At 52.7% G+C, this 14,824-nt stretch overlaps 1 protein-coding gene across 2 annotated transcripts in view; it reads right to left on the reverse strand.

Annotated features, from left to right (window-relative positions):
• Positions 1–5,428: 5,428 nt before the first annotated feature.
• Positions 5,429–14,824, reverse strand: part of Faim2 (Fas apoptotic inhibitory molecule 2) — a 33,842-nt gene continuing 24,446 nt past the window's right edge. For both annotated transcript variants that reach the window (XM_005411853.2, XM_013508499.1), the window contains one exon: positions 5,429–9,074. In XM_005411853.2, coding sequence (XP_005411910.1) covers positions 8,925–9,074 — 150 coding nt within the window. In that variant the 3' untranslated portion in view covers positions 5,429–8,924. The remainder of the gene's footprint in view (positions 9,075–14,824) is intronic.

The following is a 14,824-nucleotide window of genomic DNA, read 5'->3' on the forward strand; positions in this document are numbered from 1 at the left end:
TAGCACTGTTGCCTGCGATAACAAACCACAACAGTTAGGTCAAACAAGGGATGCTAGTAAATTCAGCAACTAAATCTATTTTTTTTTGTTGTTGTTTGTTTGTTTTTTTCTGGTACCAGGAATCGAACTCATAACCTCACGCTTGCCAGGCAGGCACTGTGCCGCTGAGCTAAATCCCCAGCACCCAGCAGCAACTAAATCTAAATGCAACATATGCAAAACAAGAATAAAATGTACCATTGAAGAAACATAACCTTCCTGTGTCCTCAACTTTATCATCATTTAAGCAAAAGACAATGCATAAGAGACAAGGCTGAAGCAATTGACAGAAACAAAGCATAAAATTTGAGGTATAGGCAATTGACAAAGACATAAAATTCAAAGCATACACAACTGACAAGGATGACAATTTTTTATTACCTAAGCAAGTCACAATCCGGAATCAATGAAACAAAAGTAAACATAAGAGTCCAGTTATCTCAGTAGGACCTCCAAATGATATAGGGATGATATAGGACCTCCAAATAATCCAAATAATATAAGGGAAATACTGTGACTTCCAACCTGCTAGACGTTTGATATACCGAGTTTGTGTTCTCTAAAACTGAAGAAAGAATTCTAGGAACCACAGAGGTTAATAGTAGGAAATATTTATTGAGAGAAAGGAGTGTCTAAGAGGGACAGAAACAAGTGGGTGTCCAGAACATGCTTCTCAAGGGAGTTTCACAGAGTAAAACCACAAAGTGAGGCAGCTATAAGGTGGGACAAAAGTACAGTTAACTAATAAGATTACTAGTTGCTTAGATAATATTGGGGTTTTTTTGTTTGTTTGGGTTTTTTTTTTTTTTTTTTTTGTATTTTTGAGACAAGTTCTCACTGTGCAGTTCAGGCCATCTGTGAGCTCACTTTGTAACCCAGGCTGGCCTTGAACTCACAACGATCCTCCTGCCTCAGCCTCCCGAGTGCTGGGATTACAGGCCTGTGCCACCACAACTGGCCTGATTAGATAATATTGATCCAGTAGAAAATCACAAAGTAGGTATTAGGTGAGACAAAGCTATGGTCAACCAATAAGATTACAAGTAGGATGCTTAGGTAATAGCCATGTAATGGTAATCAAATGGAGAAGCAAGTTACATAGCAAGTGTACATAGAGCAAATAAGGATTTTTCCTAGAAGGGAGAGGCCAAGGAGGTTTTAGTCCTCCCACCCAAGGTGACTGATGCCTGCTTAGAATATCAGTCACTGCTGTTTATCCTTAGGGGAAGTGTGTGGGTGTGGTCCTTTCTCTACCCTGAGGCCTGACCTTCAGTGAAGCCACCTCCAGCCACAGTTGTCTTCTGCACTGAACAATTCTGAGTGCCCAGCCCTGTCTACCTATAATATTTCTAAATAACTTAACTACTTACAATAACCTCACACCCGAAATTCCCCAGGATGCTAACAGTTCATAAATTGGCTTAATTGAGAAAGAGCAGAAATCTGGTCCTAACATAAAGGAGCAGATTGAACAACTCCAGAGAATCTCTTTCTTTCTTTCCTTTTTTTTTGTTTTTGTCTTTTTTAGACAGGGTCTCGCTACGCAGTTCAGGCTGCCTTGAGCTCACTTTGTAGCCCAGACTGGTCTTGAACTCAAAACGATCCTCCTGCCTCAGCCTCCCGAGTGCGCGGATTACAGGAGTGTGCCACCACGCCCGGCTTTCTTTTTTTTGAGATAGGAGCTTTCTATGTAGTTCAGTTCAAGTTGGCCCTTATCTCACTATGTAGCACAGGCTGGCCTTGAACTCGTGGTGATCCTCCTGCCTCAGCCTCCCAAATGATGTGATCACAGGCATGTGCCACCATACCCAGGTCCAAAGAATGTTTAAATTACCTACTTAACATACAGTCACACACGCACACCTGCAGAATGGACTAGTACCCTGATAGGGGAAGGTGCACCATCTTTTCCTAGGCTTCCCACCCTTCTCAAGAGAGGTACAAATGTTCCCAGTTCCAAACTATAATGCATCTCATTTCTCTAGTGCCTGCATTTCATTCTTGAGTGCATCCTAAGATTCTATTAAACCTATTTTGTGCTACTTACTGATGTGTCCTGAAAATTCTCTTCTGTGACAGGAGTCAGCAAACCTGCTCCAATAGGGTGAATTAAGGCTGGGCATGGTGTCCACGCCTATGATCCCAGCACGTGGGAGGCTGAGGCAGGAAGATTACTGTAAATTTAAGGACATCCTGGTCTACATAATGAGTTCAAGGCCAGCCTGTACTACATAGGGAGACCCTGTTTTTTTAAAAAAGGCAAGTTAAGTTCCTTATTTCAGCTTTGGGAACCTCTCAGACCCATCCCAGTACCGGGCGTATTTAAGTGGTCTTGTAGGTGTCCTCAGGAGGGGTGACTTGGGATGTGTATGCCTATTGCCCGTCAGGTTGCCCACCTGGCCAGCCGTGTTGGAATGGAGACCATGTGCATGTGTGTGACATGGAGATCTGTCGCTTCCTTGAGGGTGGGGCTCCTCTGGAGGAGGGCAATTTACAGGTGAGAAGGTAAAAAGCTCAGTTCAAAGTCCAATTTACAGGCCTGTTGTGTCTTTCAGACAGTGTTTTTTTTTATCTTTTGAGTTAGTTTTTTTGGAAGAGAAAAAGTGTCCTGACACTATAGTTCATCTTAAAAGTACAATCTTAAAATTACAATTTTCCTTGTCTCCTTTTTATCTGTCTTTATTTTTTTTTTCTATTATATCTCAGAAAGACTGGGCATTTTATTTATTTAATTTTTAAATTTTTGTGTAATTGTTTGTTTGAGACAGGGTCTTGCTGTGCAGTTCAAGCAGGACTTGAACTCACTTTGTAGCCCAGGCTGGCCTTGAACTCAGTGATCCTCCGTGGATTAGGAATCTGGACCCAGCACAGAGGTTATCGATGCTCCCTGACGTCTTGGACTTCAGGTAGGACCTCATGGCTGGGGACAGAACAACTGAAGTTAGAGAGTCCACTTCCCTGGTGACTTCAAAAGGCAGGCTGGAAGGCTGGGACACGCTGAGTTTTTTGTTTTTTTCTTTTTGAGGCAGGGTCTCACTCTGTAGCTCAGCCTGGCATTGAACTCACCAGGTGGCCCAGGCTGGCCTCGAACTCGTGGTGATCCTCCTGCCTCAGCCTCTTGAGTGCTGGGATTACAGGCGTGGGCCACCACGCCTGGCTGGATCCCATCAGAACCTCTGAATGCGGCTTCTCAAGCACAGCGGCCTCAGGGTGACTGGGCTTGCACAGGGGCTCAGGCAAAACCAAACCAACAAGGGCTGCAGAGGTAATGAGGAGCAGGGAGAAGCGCACAGCTTTTGGCAGGGTTTTCCCAGAAAAGAAAAAACTCCTCCCTGGAGAGGAGTTGGTGTTGTAGGTTGGGAGGAAAGTACCTTAGCTGTGTGTGTGTGTGTGTGTGTGTGTGTGTCCACGCGCTGTGTGTGTGTGCGCGCCCGTGCGTGTGTGCACGCACGCAGGACAATTCAGAAGAGGGCAAACGGGTTTTCTGGGAGCAGCCAGACTTGCACAAATGTGGGTGTGAGCTGGAGCTGGTTGCTCAGCTTTGGGTTTCTCCAGTCTCACAGGGCCTGGGAACAGAGAGAAGCTGTTCCGGAAGTGAAAGGAGGAGGTTCAGAGGCCGCAGCTGTCAGGAGGGCGCAAATGGGGCAGTGGGTTGGATAGCGGCCCTAAAAGCTATAAGACTTGAGTCCCAAGCCTTGCACCTGCGAATGTGACCTTTTAAATAAATGGGGTATTTTTCTAAAATAAGGATCTTGAGATGAAATTGTCATCCTGGATTTACCGCAGGCTTTGAATCCAAAGGCAAATTTCCTCATAAGAAAAAGGAGGGGAGATCAGAGACGGGTGCAGGGGCAAAGGGAGGGCAAGGTGGAGGCAGCGCGGAGGGCGCGCAGCCCAGGGACACTGAGGACTCCGGCAGCCGCAGGGCCCCTGGCGGGCTTTCGCAGAGCCTCTGAAAGGAACCAACCCTGCCAACACTGATTTCAGGCTTCCAGCAGCCACACTGTGGTAAAATAAGTTATCTGTGTCGTTGTGAGCCGCCCAGTTTGTGGTGATTTGTTAGGGCAGCCCCAGGAAATAAAGATAGACGAGCGGGGCCTGGTGACTCACACCTCTAATCCCAGAACTCTGGGAGCCTGAGGCAGGAGGATTGCAAGTTAGGGCGCAGCTGGGCAACTTAGTGACTTCAAGAGACTGGGCGGGGAGGTGGGGAGAGACAGGGAGAGAAAGGGAGGCAGAGACAAAGAGACAGGGACAGACAGACAAAGGTAGACTGGGAGGGGACAGGGGAGACCGAAGGCCTCAGAAACTGGAGGAAGAGGAGCAGGATCCCAGCGTTACCATCCCCCGTTTATGTCGCCCGATCCGTCCTTTTCCTCCAGTTCCGGTCCTTCAGCCTTTCACAACTTCTGCCCTAATTCCAAGGCCTGGCTGCCCCTATCCTGACCTCTCACACCTCTCCTTCCATGCTACGCTGAGGAGTACCTTCACGGCACTCCCGCGGCGGCAAGGCCGGGCCTGTTGTGCGTTTTCTCTCCTGCACCGTGCAGCTGGCCTTGCCCTCTCCTGCTCTCGCTGTCTGTGGAAGAGCTTTTCACACACTGAGGCTTCACATGCCCGCCCATTCTCTCTGCAGCATCCCTTCCCTCGTGCCCTCCTTCAGTTGAATTTATACCAAAATCTTGTCAGAGCTGAAGAATAATGTCCCCTGGGGCTCCCGTATAATGGCGTCCCCACCCGCAGACTGTCCCCAGCCCCAAGTTCCCCACAGGAATCTGATGATGTAACCATTAACTAGGGCTTCTATAGTCCTGCTCCCAGTCAGTAATCTGCGCATAAACTTGGATGCGTCACTGCAACTTTGGCTCCCGGTTTCCCCCTGGGGAAAAAGGTCGGAGTGGATGCCTCCCCTTCTCTCCCTCCCTCTCTCCCTCCAGTCATTTGAAAATCGCTTGTTGAGACCATGTACCATAAATCCTGTGGATTCTGGGTGAGCCACACAGCTCCTGGGAGCTCAAGTTTTCTAGTTTTAAAGCTTTATAGTTTTGGAGGATTTGTCAGGTACCACACAAACCTGTCCTTTTAGGGAAACAATTTTGGCTGGAATAGGAAGAATAAGAACGGCCCACAAAGGAAGAGGCTTCCAGGACAAGGCAAGCCCCGGCGGGCAGCCTCTCAGTTATCGCTTCCACCTCTGGGATGCTACGGGCCCCCGGAAAGGATCTGCTGAGCTGAGGACGGTCAGCTTTCCCCAGGAAAGTAAAGGTGGGGATTCAATTTCCCTGGAGAAGCAGCCATACCTGGGAGCTCCGGGCTGCTCTGAGTAAAAGCTTACACAGGGACTCCAGGTCCGTCTGATGCCACAATCTGAAGGCAAGCAAAGGGAACGTCTGGTGTGTTATTTGCTTTTATTATCTCCAGTCAGTCACAGGTCCCGGGAAGGTGAGGCCAGGGAAGAGAACGGGCGGGGGACCCTGGGGCACTGGGAGCTGAGGCTGGAAGGACGAGGTGGTGTCCGGGGTCGACAGACATGCCCAGGAGTCTCTCAGCCGGGAACAGCTCAGGGCTGGGCGGCACAAGGCTGGTTTTCAGCAGACAGGGGAACAGTGTTCAAGAGATGCGACAGTCTTTGGACAATCTTTGGAACAGCCGATGGCGTTGAGAAGACAGGTCTGGGAGACCTGGGGAAGGAGGGCTGGCAGCCAGGTATCTCCCCTTGTGGGCAGCCACAGCGCCCGTGGAAAGAACTCCTGCTTTTTCGCAAGAAGCCACCGGAGGGCAGCAAAGTGCTTGTGTAAAGTTCCAATCCCCCCCAACCCAACAGGCCACCTGGGATTTGTCCCCAGGTGGGCCAGGAAAGGAAAGGTCTGTCTGATCCTGACTCTCTCAGTACTGGAAGAACCGAGATTCTTGGGCCTTCCCCAGGCTATGCAGAAGGAGCCACGCACGAAAGCCCAGGAACTGGTGTGAGGAGCCAGGGACCCGTGTGTGCTTTCTGGGCCCCAGTCTACCACGTCCTCCTATTAGGAGACTTCTGGCCTCCCATCAGACATGGACAGACTTGGGCTGCTTTCTAGCTTTATGAAATCCAACCTACCGCTTCCTGGGCCCAGCCCCACCCAGGCCAAAAATGTGAGGGGCCAGCGCCCTTCTTCCTCTATAGTCTGCAGCACCTGCCCGGCTTCAGTTTCCTGTAATCCTGCATTCCTCATATTCCTGCATTCCTCTTCCCCACCCTTCCTCCTTCCAAGACCCACCAGGTGTTCCTGGAATGCCTCACTGCCCGCATCGGAGGTTAGACACGCAGGCTTGAGCTCTAGCTTTGTGGCCAGCTCAGCAGTGCCCAGACGACGCTCGGGACCCAAGGCGGGCGGCCGCAGCATCCTCCGAGGGCCACCCCACCTCCACACAGCAGCCATCCTTGAGGCTGCTGTGGTTTGTGCCCAGGTCACCTATTGATCGCCGAGGGCTTGCCTCTCCCCCAACCTTCTGGATCCCAGCCTTGGAAAAATGTGCTCAATTCCATTTCTGCATAAATTTTCCAGCGAAGAGGAGGACTCGGACAGGTGGGAAGCTGTCCAGGGTGAGAAGAGCAGGCCAAGCGGGGTGGAGGTGGCAAACCCTTCTAGAACTTGAGGCCAGAGACTAGGAAAGGAAGCTAAGAGGGCTTTGGGGGCCACGAAGTCAAAGGAATAAGTGTCCTGGTGCTTCTCCCTGCCCCACAATGGCCACAGACTCTACTCTTGTAGATGGGAAAACTGAATCACAGGCAGCAAGAAGTACTTGGTATGCTCAGACCACAGGCCCGATGGCAGTGAGGCTGGGAATCAGAAACTAGGAATCCTGCCTCCCCACTGGTGTCCAGCGGGCGAAAACCTCAGAATTCAAAGTCTGGTGGGGGTGGGATGGGGAGATGCAAGGCCAGGTGCCACTGTGGGCCACAGGTCTTCAGAGATGTTGGGCTTGACACCAAGCTCTCGGCCCCCACTCAGACCGGAGGGAAACTTTGCGGCCTTTTGTTCCGTGTGTGTATGTGTGTGTGTGTGTGTGTGTGTGTGTCTGTGTGCTGTAGGGGATGGAACCCAGGGCCTGTGCATGCTAGGCAAGCACCTCACCATCAAGCCACACACCCCAGTCCAGTGAGGCAGCCTTGGATGTGGACTCCAATCTGCTCCTGCTGTCTGACCTTGGACTCGTAACCAAGCCTTGCTGAGCACCTAGGCTTTGCCCTGCGCAACAGGGACACGCGGAACACTGCCTTTGTAGCACTGCTGCAGGGATTAATTTAGACCAGCACACAGTGGGCGTCTCCTCCATGCCCCAGTTGCCTTTACCTCACACATGTCACCTGCTGGTCCTTGGTTTCTTCTCTCCTCAAATACCCAAGATGGAACAAAACTTCAAACACGTCTGTAATATTTCTTGAAAGCTGGAAGTAGGAAGGGGCGGGGAGTCAGGAGTGGATAGATGGCATACCTAGTTACCTCTCCTAGGGCAAAAGAGCCCCTGGCATAGGAGGAAGGGGAGAGCGCCCAGAAATTAGAGGCCAAGGCAGGGTTCTGTATCCACCCAGGGCCTCCCGGCCTCCACTCAGTAACTTTCCACTGGCCCGGCGTTGGCCACACGCTGGCTGCGCACTGCCCCAGGTGTGGGCCCCTGACTCAGCCAGGAGTGTGGTGGCTGACGCACACCCTGCCTGAGATCCCAGCCGCCTGGAGGCCGATAAGGAGCCGGGGCCTCCTCACATGGGGCCAGCTGGAGGCACTGGCCCTGGCTGTTAGCATCAGCTGGCCAGTTTCCAAACTGGAGCAAGGAGGAGATGGGGGCGCCAGGGCTCCGGGACTCTGGGCCGAGTGAGTGGCCAGGGGGCGGGGGGTGGACACCGCCAACTCCTGAGGCCTCAGGAGACCCGGCTGGGGCTAAGCCAGCAAGCAGCGGCAGATGGGGGCGGCCTGAGGCAGTGCGAGGTGGAGGAGGGAGCAGGCACAGCCTCGGGCGGGGCTGGGGCAGGGCAGGTTCCCTCCGCGCAGGGATGGCCCGGCAGCCAGAGCCGCTTCCTCCCCAGAACTCCAGCCAGAGACCCCAGCACACCTCGCTCCTCCTCGGACCTGGGGTGGGGGCTGAGAAGGGGACGATATGAGTCCGAGTCCTCCAACCCTAAACGCCTCCTGAGTGGATGCAGGTCTGGGTAGTTGCCGCGGCTGCAGAGCCCGCTCTCCCCAGCTGGCTGTCTTGCCCCTGTCCCTGGGGCAGGAGCCCTGGCCAGGCCCTCACTTAGAGCAGTGCCCTCTGCCCCTACCTCCTCCCCACAGTGCCCTGTCCTGACCCAGGAGGGCAAATTCAGGCAAACAGCAGAAGTACTGCCTCCTGTCCCTTTCTGCAGGGCCCAAGGCCCCCAACAGGCTGGTTCTGGAACTGAGAGGAGGTGGGAGCCCGCACAGCCCCCTCCGAAGTGGCACTGCGTGGCCTGAAAGAGAGCAGGAGGGGGTGTGGTGGACACAGGACAGTGTGGCCGAGGGTCCCCCCAGCCCCGGGAGGAATCTTGGTGTAGCACGGCCTCAGCCAGGCTTCCTGGGTCTCCTTTCCAACTCTGAGGCCCTGCTGGGCTTCTCCCACTGTCCTCTGGGTCCTTCGCCTTGACTCGCTAGTTTGGGAGACAGAACTGGGAGGACAGTGGCACAGGGGGTGGCATGGCCTCAGTTCCGCGGCACCCGAAGGTGGCGAATGTACAAGCTGCAGAGGGTGCGCAAGGGCTGGCTGAGGGACTGAGCGGCTGGCCACAGGCTGGCTGCAGCGAGTTTATGTCTGGTCTGGTGAGAGCACAGGGGGTTAGGGACCGAGAAGGAGCATTTTCTGGAGGAGCGGGGTGGGGTGTCGAGGGCTCCTCATTCCCGGTTGGTGCCAAAAAGCTGCAGGAAGAAGGTGAAGATATAGATGATGTCCAGGTAAATGTTGAGGGCTCCAAATATATACTCCTCAGGGCTCAGCGAGTGGCGGCGGTTACCCATCAGCAACTGGGTGTCGAATGCCAGGAACTGGGGACGAGAGGAGAGAGACAGAAGACTGAGGTCCAGACGTGGGACATGGTTATGGCAGCCCAGGCACCCCCTGCGGGCCCACCCCAATTTCACTCTCCTCACTGCGGCCTGGCTGCGCGGTCACCCTCGTGTGAAAGCCCAGAATCTGGCACTGTTCCAACACCTTCTGCCACTAATTCTGGCCAACACCTATTTACTAAGCACCTGCTATCTACCAGGCACAGGTGTAGACACAGAAAGAGAGACAAGATCCTACTTAGAGTCTGGCAGGAAGTAAGTGTTAGTATGAGGGTAACCAAAAACTAATACAAGGTACCAGAGAGAGGGCCTGGCCTGGGAGAGTATGGCAGGGAGCTGGGAAAGGCTTCCTCGCGGAGGGAACCTTCAAACTGCGCCCAATATCTTGGCGTTCCCTCAGGGCCCCGCTCTGGGTTAGAGGATAAACCAAGGCAGCAGCAAGCAGGGATTGAACAGTTGTCATATGCTGTATAGACAGCAGCCCATCTGTCCTTCTGACGTCCCTTTCTAGTAGGACTCACCTCTGGAGGAAACCGAGAGGTGTTAAATGTTTGTCCACATTTACACAGTTGGGAAATGGCAAGGCCACGACCCGAACCTGAGCCGGCTGGCTCCCGGGCCCCAAGTTTAACCACTCTGCTCTGCTGCTCATGGGTAGCACTCAGGGTTAATGCGTTTCCTACTAGGAAATAGGCTCTCCCCGCGGGGCCTTTGTGGCCCAAGGGACTGTGAACCAACTCCCTTCGTGCCAGCTCCTCTCTGCTGCCCACTGTCCTTACCAGGCCTTCCCACTAACTACACCGACACCCCTGCTCTCATGCGGCTTTCCTCAGGGGTCCAAACTTGGCCAGCAGAGCCTCCCCCCACAGCATATAACTTTGGCAGGCACAGTACGCCTTTCTAGGGAGAAGGGCCAAAAAGTCCACTAGTGCTGGGCATGGTGAGGCACGCCTGTAATCCCAGCACTCGGGAGACAGGCAAGAGACCTCCACAAGTTCAAGGACAGACTGGGTTACATAGTGAGACCCTGTCCCAAGCCCTTCCCCCCAGTCCACTAGTGTTTCAAAAGTGAGAACTGTTTTATGGTTTTTGTTTTTTGAGACAGAGTCTTGCTATATAGTTCAGGTGGCCTTGAAGTCACAGTGATCCTCCTGCCTCAGCCTCCCGAGTGCTGAGATTACAGGCGTGTGCCACCACACCCAGCCAAAAACTGTTGTTCTACATGGGGTTGGGTTTCTTTAAATCCATGCATACTCTTAAGGCTGGGCCCTGCTTTTCCATCACTTGTATGTGCAACCTTGTGTTCCCTGGATTACCCAAACTTATTTATTACACAAAAATATTCACGGGGTGCCAGCTGCACGTCAGGATTTGGTGAGAGCTGTGCCTGCTTTGGGGAGCTCACAGCTTAGTGGGGACGCTTGTAGACAATGACAGGAAAACTCAGGGCTGTAGAGGAGGGGCCCTGACTGGACAGGATGATGGCACTCCAACTGAGGACTGAAGGAGGATGAATAGGGGTTTGCTGGGCTGAGAGGACCCGGGCCAGTGACGGCGAACCTCTCAGAGCTGTCAACGGTGCAGACAGCCTGCTGTGGTAGTGTGCCATAGATTCACCCCCATTGCCCGAGGGGAACACTGCAGACCTGAGGTCACTGTGAAGAGTGAGACATTCGGTTTGGCAGAGCACTGTGGGAAGAGCAAGGGGGCAAAGGACCTGGAGCTTCCTGGAAACCTGCACTTTGCCCTTTCCTTCATCCCAGCCACCAGCTCCTGGACTTCCAGGACCCAGACTCCAGGGAGGTGCTTCAGATCCAGCTCCCTGGAAAACCTGGGGAAATGCTAGCTTCTATGCCAGTGTCCTCAGAGCACAGAGGACCAGAGCTTTGGTGGGGCTTCCGGTGTGCGACGGGACAGGAAGGCCGATCCCACTTGCAAGTGGGGTGGAGAGGATGGTTATGAGCAGCAGCCTGACTGGGGTCGCCGCCTCGCCACTCACCAGCAGGGAGACCTGGGCAAGACATTGTCTCCCGTGCCTGTCAGTCCCTAGCGCTGAAGGGCGGGGGAGAGCGCCTGCCCCGTGAGGCTGTCATGAGGGAGAGGGAACGCAGGCAGGGCGCCTCGCTTGGTGCCTGCCACAGCCAGCCCTTGCGAGTGGTAGCTACCATGAGGGTTTTCTTGTTATCATCTGCAGAAGGACAGGTGCCCTCCTGAGAGCAAGGGACACTGCCAGTGAGACTCAGGGGGCCCCAGAATCTCTTCAGGGAGGCAGGCAAGACCCTGGGGGAAGCTGTGTGGCTCTGGCCAGGGCTAAGGGGGCCCCGCACGGGTGTGTCAGGCAGTACTGAGGAAAGAGTACCGGGGGGCGTGGGGTGGAGTTAGGACGCCTGGGTTTGGGCTCTGGCTCCAACTCTCAGTGATCAACTCATCCACTTGACTTCAGTGTCCTCACCTACAAAACGTGATGGTAACAATGCCCACATCCACGTACAGCCGTGTAGAGCAGCAGCAACTGCTTTATTTAGTATAATTTTACTTCATTCCACTCTGCTGAATTTGACTTGAGTTCCCAAGTGAATTTTCCTTTTGTAGAAAAGAACATGCAAGCAGAGGGACCGACTCAAGTGCTACGGGCTGGTTAGCAGTCACAGCTGCCAGCCTAAGTTAATAAACTGCCGTTCTTGCTTATCAATCAGTAGCTTGCTTGGTTGATTTCCCAGAGTCTGGTCACCCTTGGGTGAACTAATGAAATGGAATCTCTCAACCTAGAAGGCTTGGAGCTGATCAGGTATGGGGGTGGCCTCTCCAAAAAGCACCCATCCAGGAGGCTTCCTGGAGCAGCCAGCTGGCTTTTCTCTCAGGGAGAAGAGGAATGGAATGATTTCTGCCTTTGCCCTTGGCCCACGGCATGATGCTTATCTACATGGTGCTCTTCGGGATGGCCTGTCCAAAATTTCAACGCCACTGCCTGTACCATCATCCATCACTGTGACCTATGACTCAGCCAAAGGCTTTTCACTAATTTATTCTCAACAACATTTGCTGAGCACCTACTATGTTCCAGTGCCCTCTAGAACTGATAGCTTAATGAAGACAAAAGACACTGTTAAAGAGATTGTGTTATGGGTGTGCATTCATTACTGGGGACAGGAATCTGCCAGTATCTCCCTAGGAGATGGGAAGCACTAGCTGGTCTCTCAGGTGAAAGCAGGTATCTTGGTTAGGGCTAGCATCTTAGTGGGCTACTAAGATCTAGTAACTGAGTTGGCTACTGACACCAAAAAGGACAGCAGGTGCTTGAGTCAGTAGCCAACAGACCCTTCAGAGAGAGTACATGAGACAGGCTGTGGGCCAGCAGCAGGACTAGGACACTACTCATTCCTGTTGGAAGGGTCCATGCCCTCTCCAATTCTTTGTCTCATCTCAGTCTCCCTATTTGTCCTGGGAAATGGACCACATCACTGGTTTTGTTGTTGTTTTTTTTTTTTGTTTGTTTGTTTGTTTTTTGTTTTTTTTTGAGACAGGGTCTCGCGATGCGATTCAGATGGGTCTTAAACTGATTTATAGCCCAGACTGGTCTCGAACTTGCAACAATCCTCCTGCCTCAGCCTCCCAAGCGCTGGGATTACAGGCATCCACCACTACGCCCAGTTCCACAGCACTGTTTTACATTTGAGGTAACAAGTCTCTCAGAGGTGAGTGGCTTATGGATGGTCACTGGCCCAGGGCTAGAACCAGGTTCCCCAGCTCCTGTGCTGGTGGAGCTGGAGGCAGAGTGGGCTTTCAGGAGGCAGGAGGGCCCTGCACAGGGCAGAGGCTCCCCACTGGTCAGGGCTGCACCTGCTCAGGGCCTGGCGGCACACCTGGCCTGGTGCTGCTGTGTGAGGACCCAGGCTTACGGCTGTGCCCCTCCGTGCACACATAGCCTCACAGAGGAGGCTGACGTACCCTGGGACAGCCACACATGGAAAGACTAGCTCAGAGCCACCAACAGGCAGGCACTGAACACAAAGAACTAAGGCTGCAATGTGTCAAACTAGCACAAAAAGGAACTCATGGACTGCATCCACCCTTAGAAATGCCAGCCTGGGTGTGCAGAGTAGCATGCCCAGTCCAGTCCACCAGTGCTGGTTCTAACAGTGATTCACTGGAAAGAGCCCAAAGTACCGCGGGGGCTGGTAAATGAGCCGACAGCAGTACTGAGGCCGCAGCGTCTCTGATAGATGCTATGATGAGAAAAAGGCAGGCGGCAGAAAAATCCATTTCATGTGATCCCACAAAGCTGGACATGTCACAGGAGCCCAGACAGCACGCGACTATTTGGAAAGGTCTAGGAAGAGAGACAATGCCCGGTGGCCACCACTAGGGAAGACAGTGAGGGATATGGTTGCAGCGATGTTTATGATTTTTAAAAAATGAAACATAATGAATATGAATATGTGTTCATATATTATGAAGTTAGAAATTAAAAATAGAAGGGGGAAAATCACAGCTCTGTCATTTAATGCTCACTGTAGACCTTCGGGACAAGCATTGCATCACCGTCTCCATCATCTGCTAGGGAGACGGAGGCACAGACAGCCTAAGTGCCTCGCACACATCACACAAGCAAGAAGACAGCTCAAGTCTTCGGATCCTAAGAGAAACAAACATTGCGTGTGCGTGTGTGCGTGCGTGTGTGTGTGTGTGCACATGTGTGTGTGCATGTGTGAACAGAAGGCTGATACACGGCAAGAGAGGCAAACAGCCCCCCGCCTGGGGCTGTGCAGGCTTCCTGGGGCAGTGCAGAGCTCGCTGCCCTCACCTGGCCCTGCTGCCACTTTCTGAACTGGAAGGTGATTCTGGGCTTTGGGGATTCTTAGGAGAAGAGGCCCTGCCCAGGCTGGGCTGCAGGACAGGTGGGGCAGCGGGGGAGTAAGGAGAGGCCACCCAGAGGAAGCCGGGCTCCGCCTCTTGCCTGATGCCAATAGAAGGCACTTCTCATCGACCTCGGTGGCAGGATTCTTAAATGCACAGCCAACATTTGCAACCCCAGGCAGGCCACTGAAGAAGCAGGGTCTGCCATCAGAGCCAGAAAGCCTGGCCCAGGATAAAAGGAGTAGAGTATAATTATACGTGCATGAAAGAGCCCATTATGAGGGAGAGCAGGGGTATAATTCAGTGCCTAAGAGCACAGGCTGGGGACACGGATAGCCTGGGCTCAACTCTTGGCTTTGACCCTAGACAACTCCCTGCTCCTTAATAGTCAAGTATTACTGATCAGGGATGATACACCATGCACTTTCTAAGTGCTTTTGTATATCAAGTAACTTCAACCTTACAACCACCTAGGGGATGGGTATGATTATTACAGATCAGGAAAGGGAAGCATAAAGACTTAGTCTAATTTGACTTAGTCCACACAACCAGAAAAGGGTTGTTTTTTGGGGCGGAGGGTCTTTTTTGAGACAGGGTTTTAGTATGTGGTTCAGGTTGGCCTCACTTTGTAGCCTAGGCTGGCCTTGAACTTGCAGTGGTACTCCTGCCTCAGCCTCCCAAGTGCTGGGATTACAGGAGTGTGCCACCCAGCCTAGAGAAGGGTTTTGAACCTAATACCCTGGGGCTCCAAAACCTGGTGCCCTAAGTGAAAACGTTAACACAATGAGAGAAAGAGCTACCAACTACCATGTGGCCTAGCAGGATTCCTTTTTCTTCTTTGCACATAATTTTATTCAGTCATTACAATAGCT

Source organism: Chinchilla lanigera, unplaced genomic scaffold (genome assembly GCF_000276665.1).
Source record: "Chinchilla lanigera isolate Chin_1 unplaced genomic scaffold, ChiLan1.0 scaffold00146, whole genome shotgun sequence".
NCBI lineage: Eukaryota > Metazoa > Chordata > Mammalia > Rodentia > Chinchillidae > Chinchilla > Chinchilla lanigera.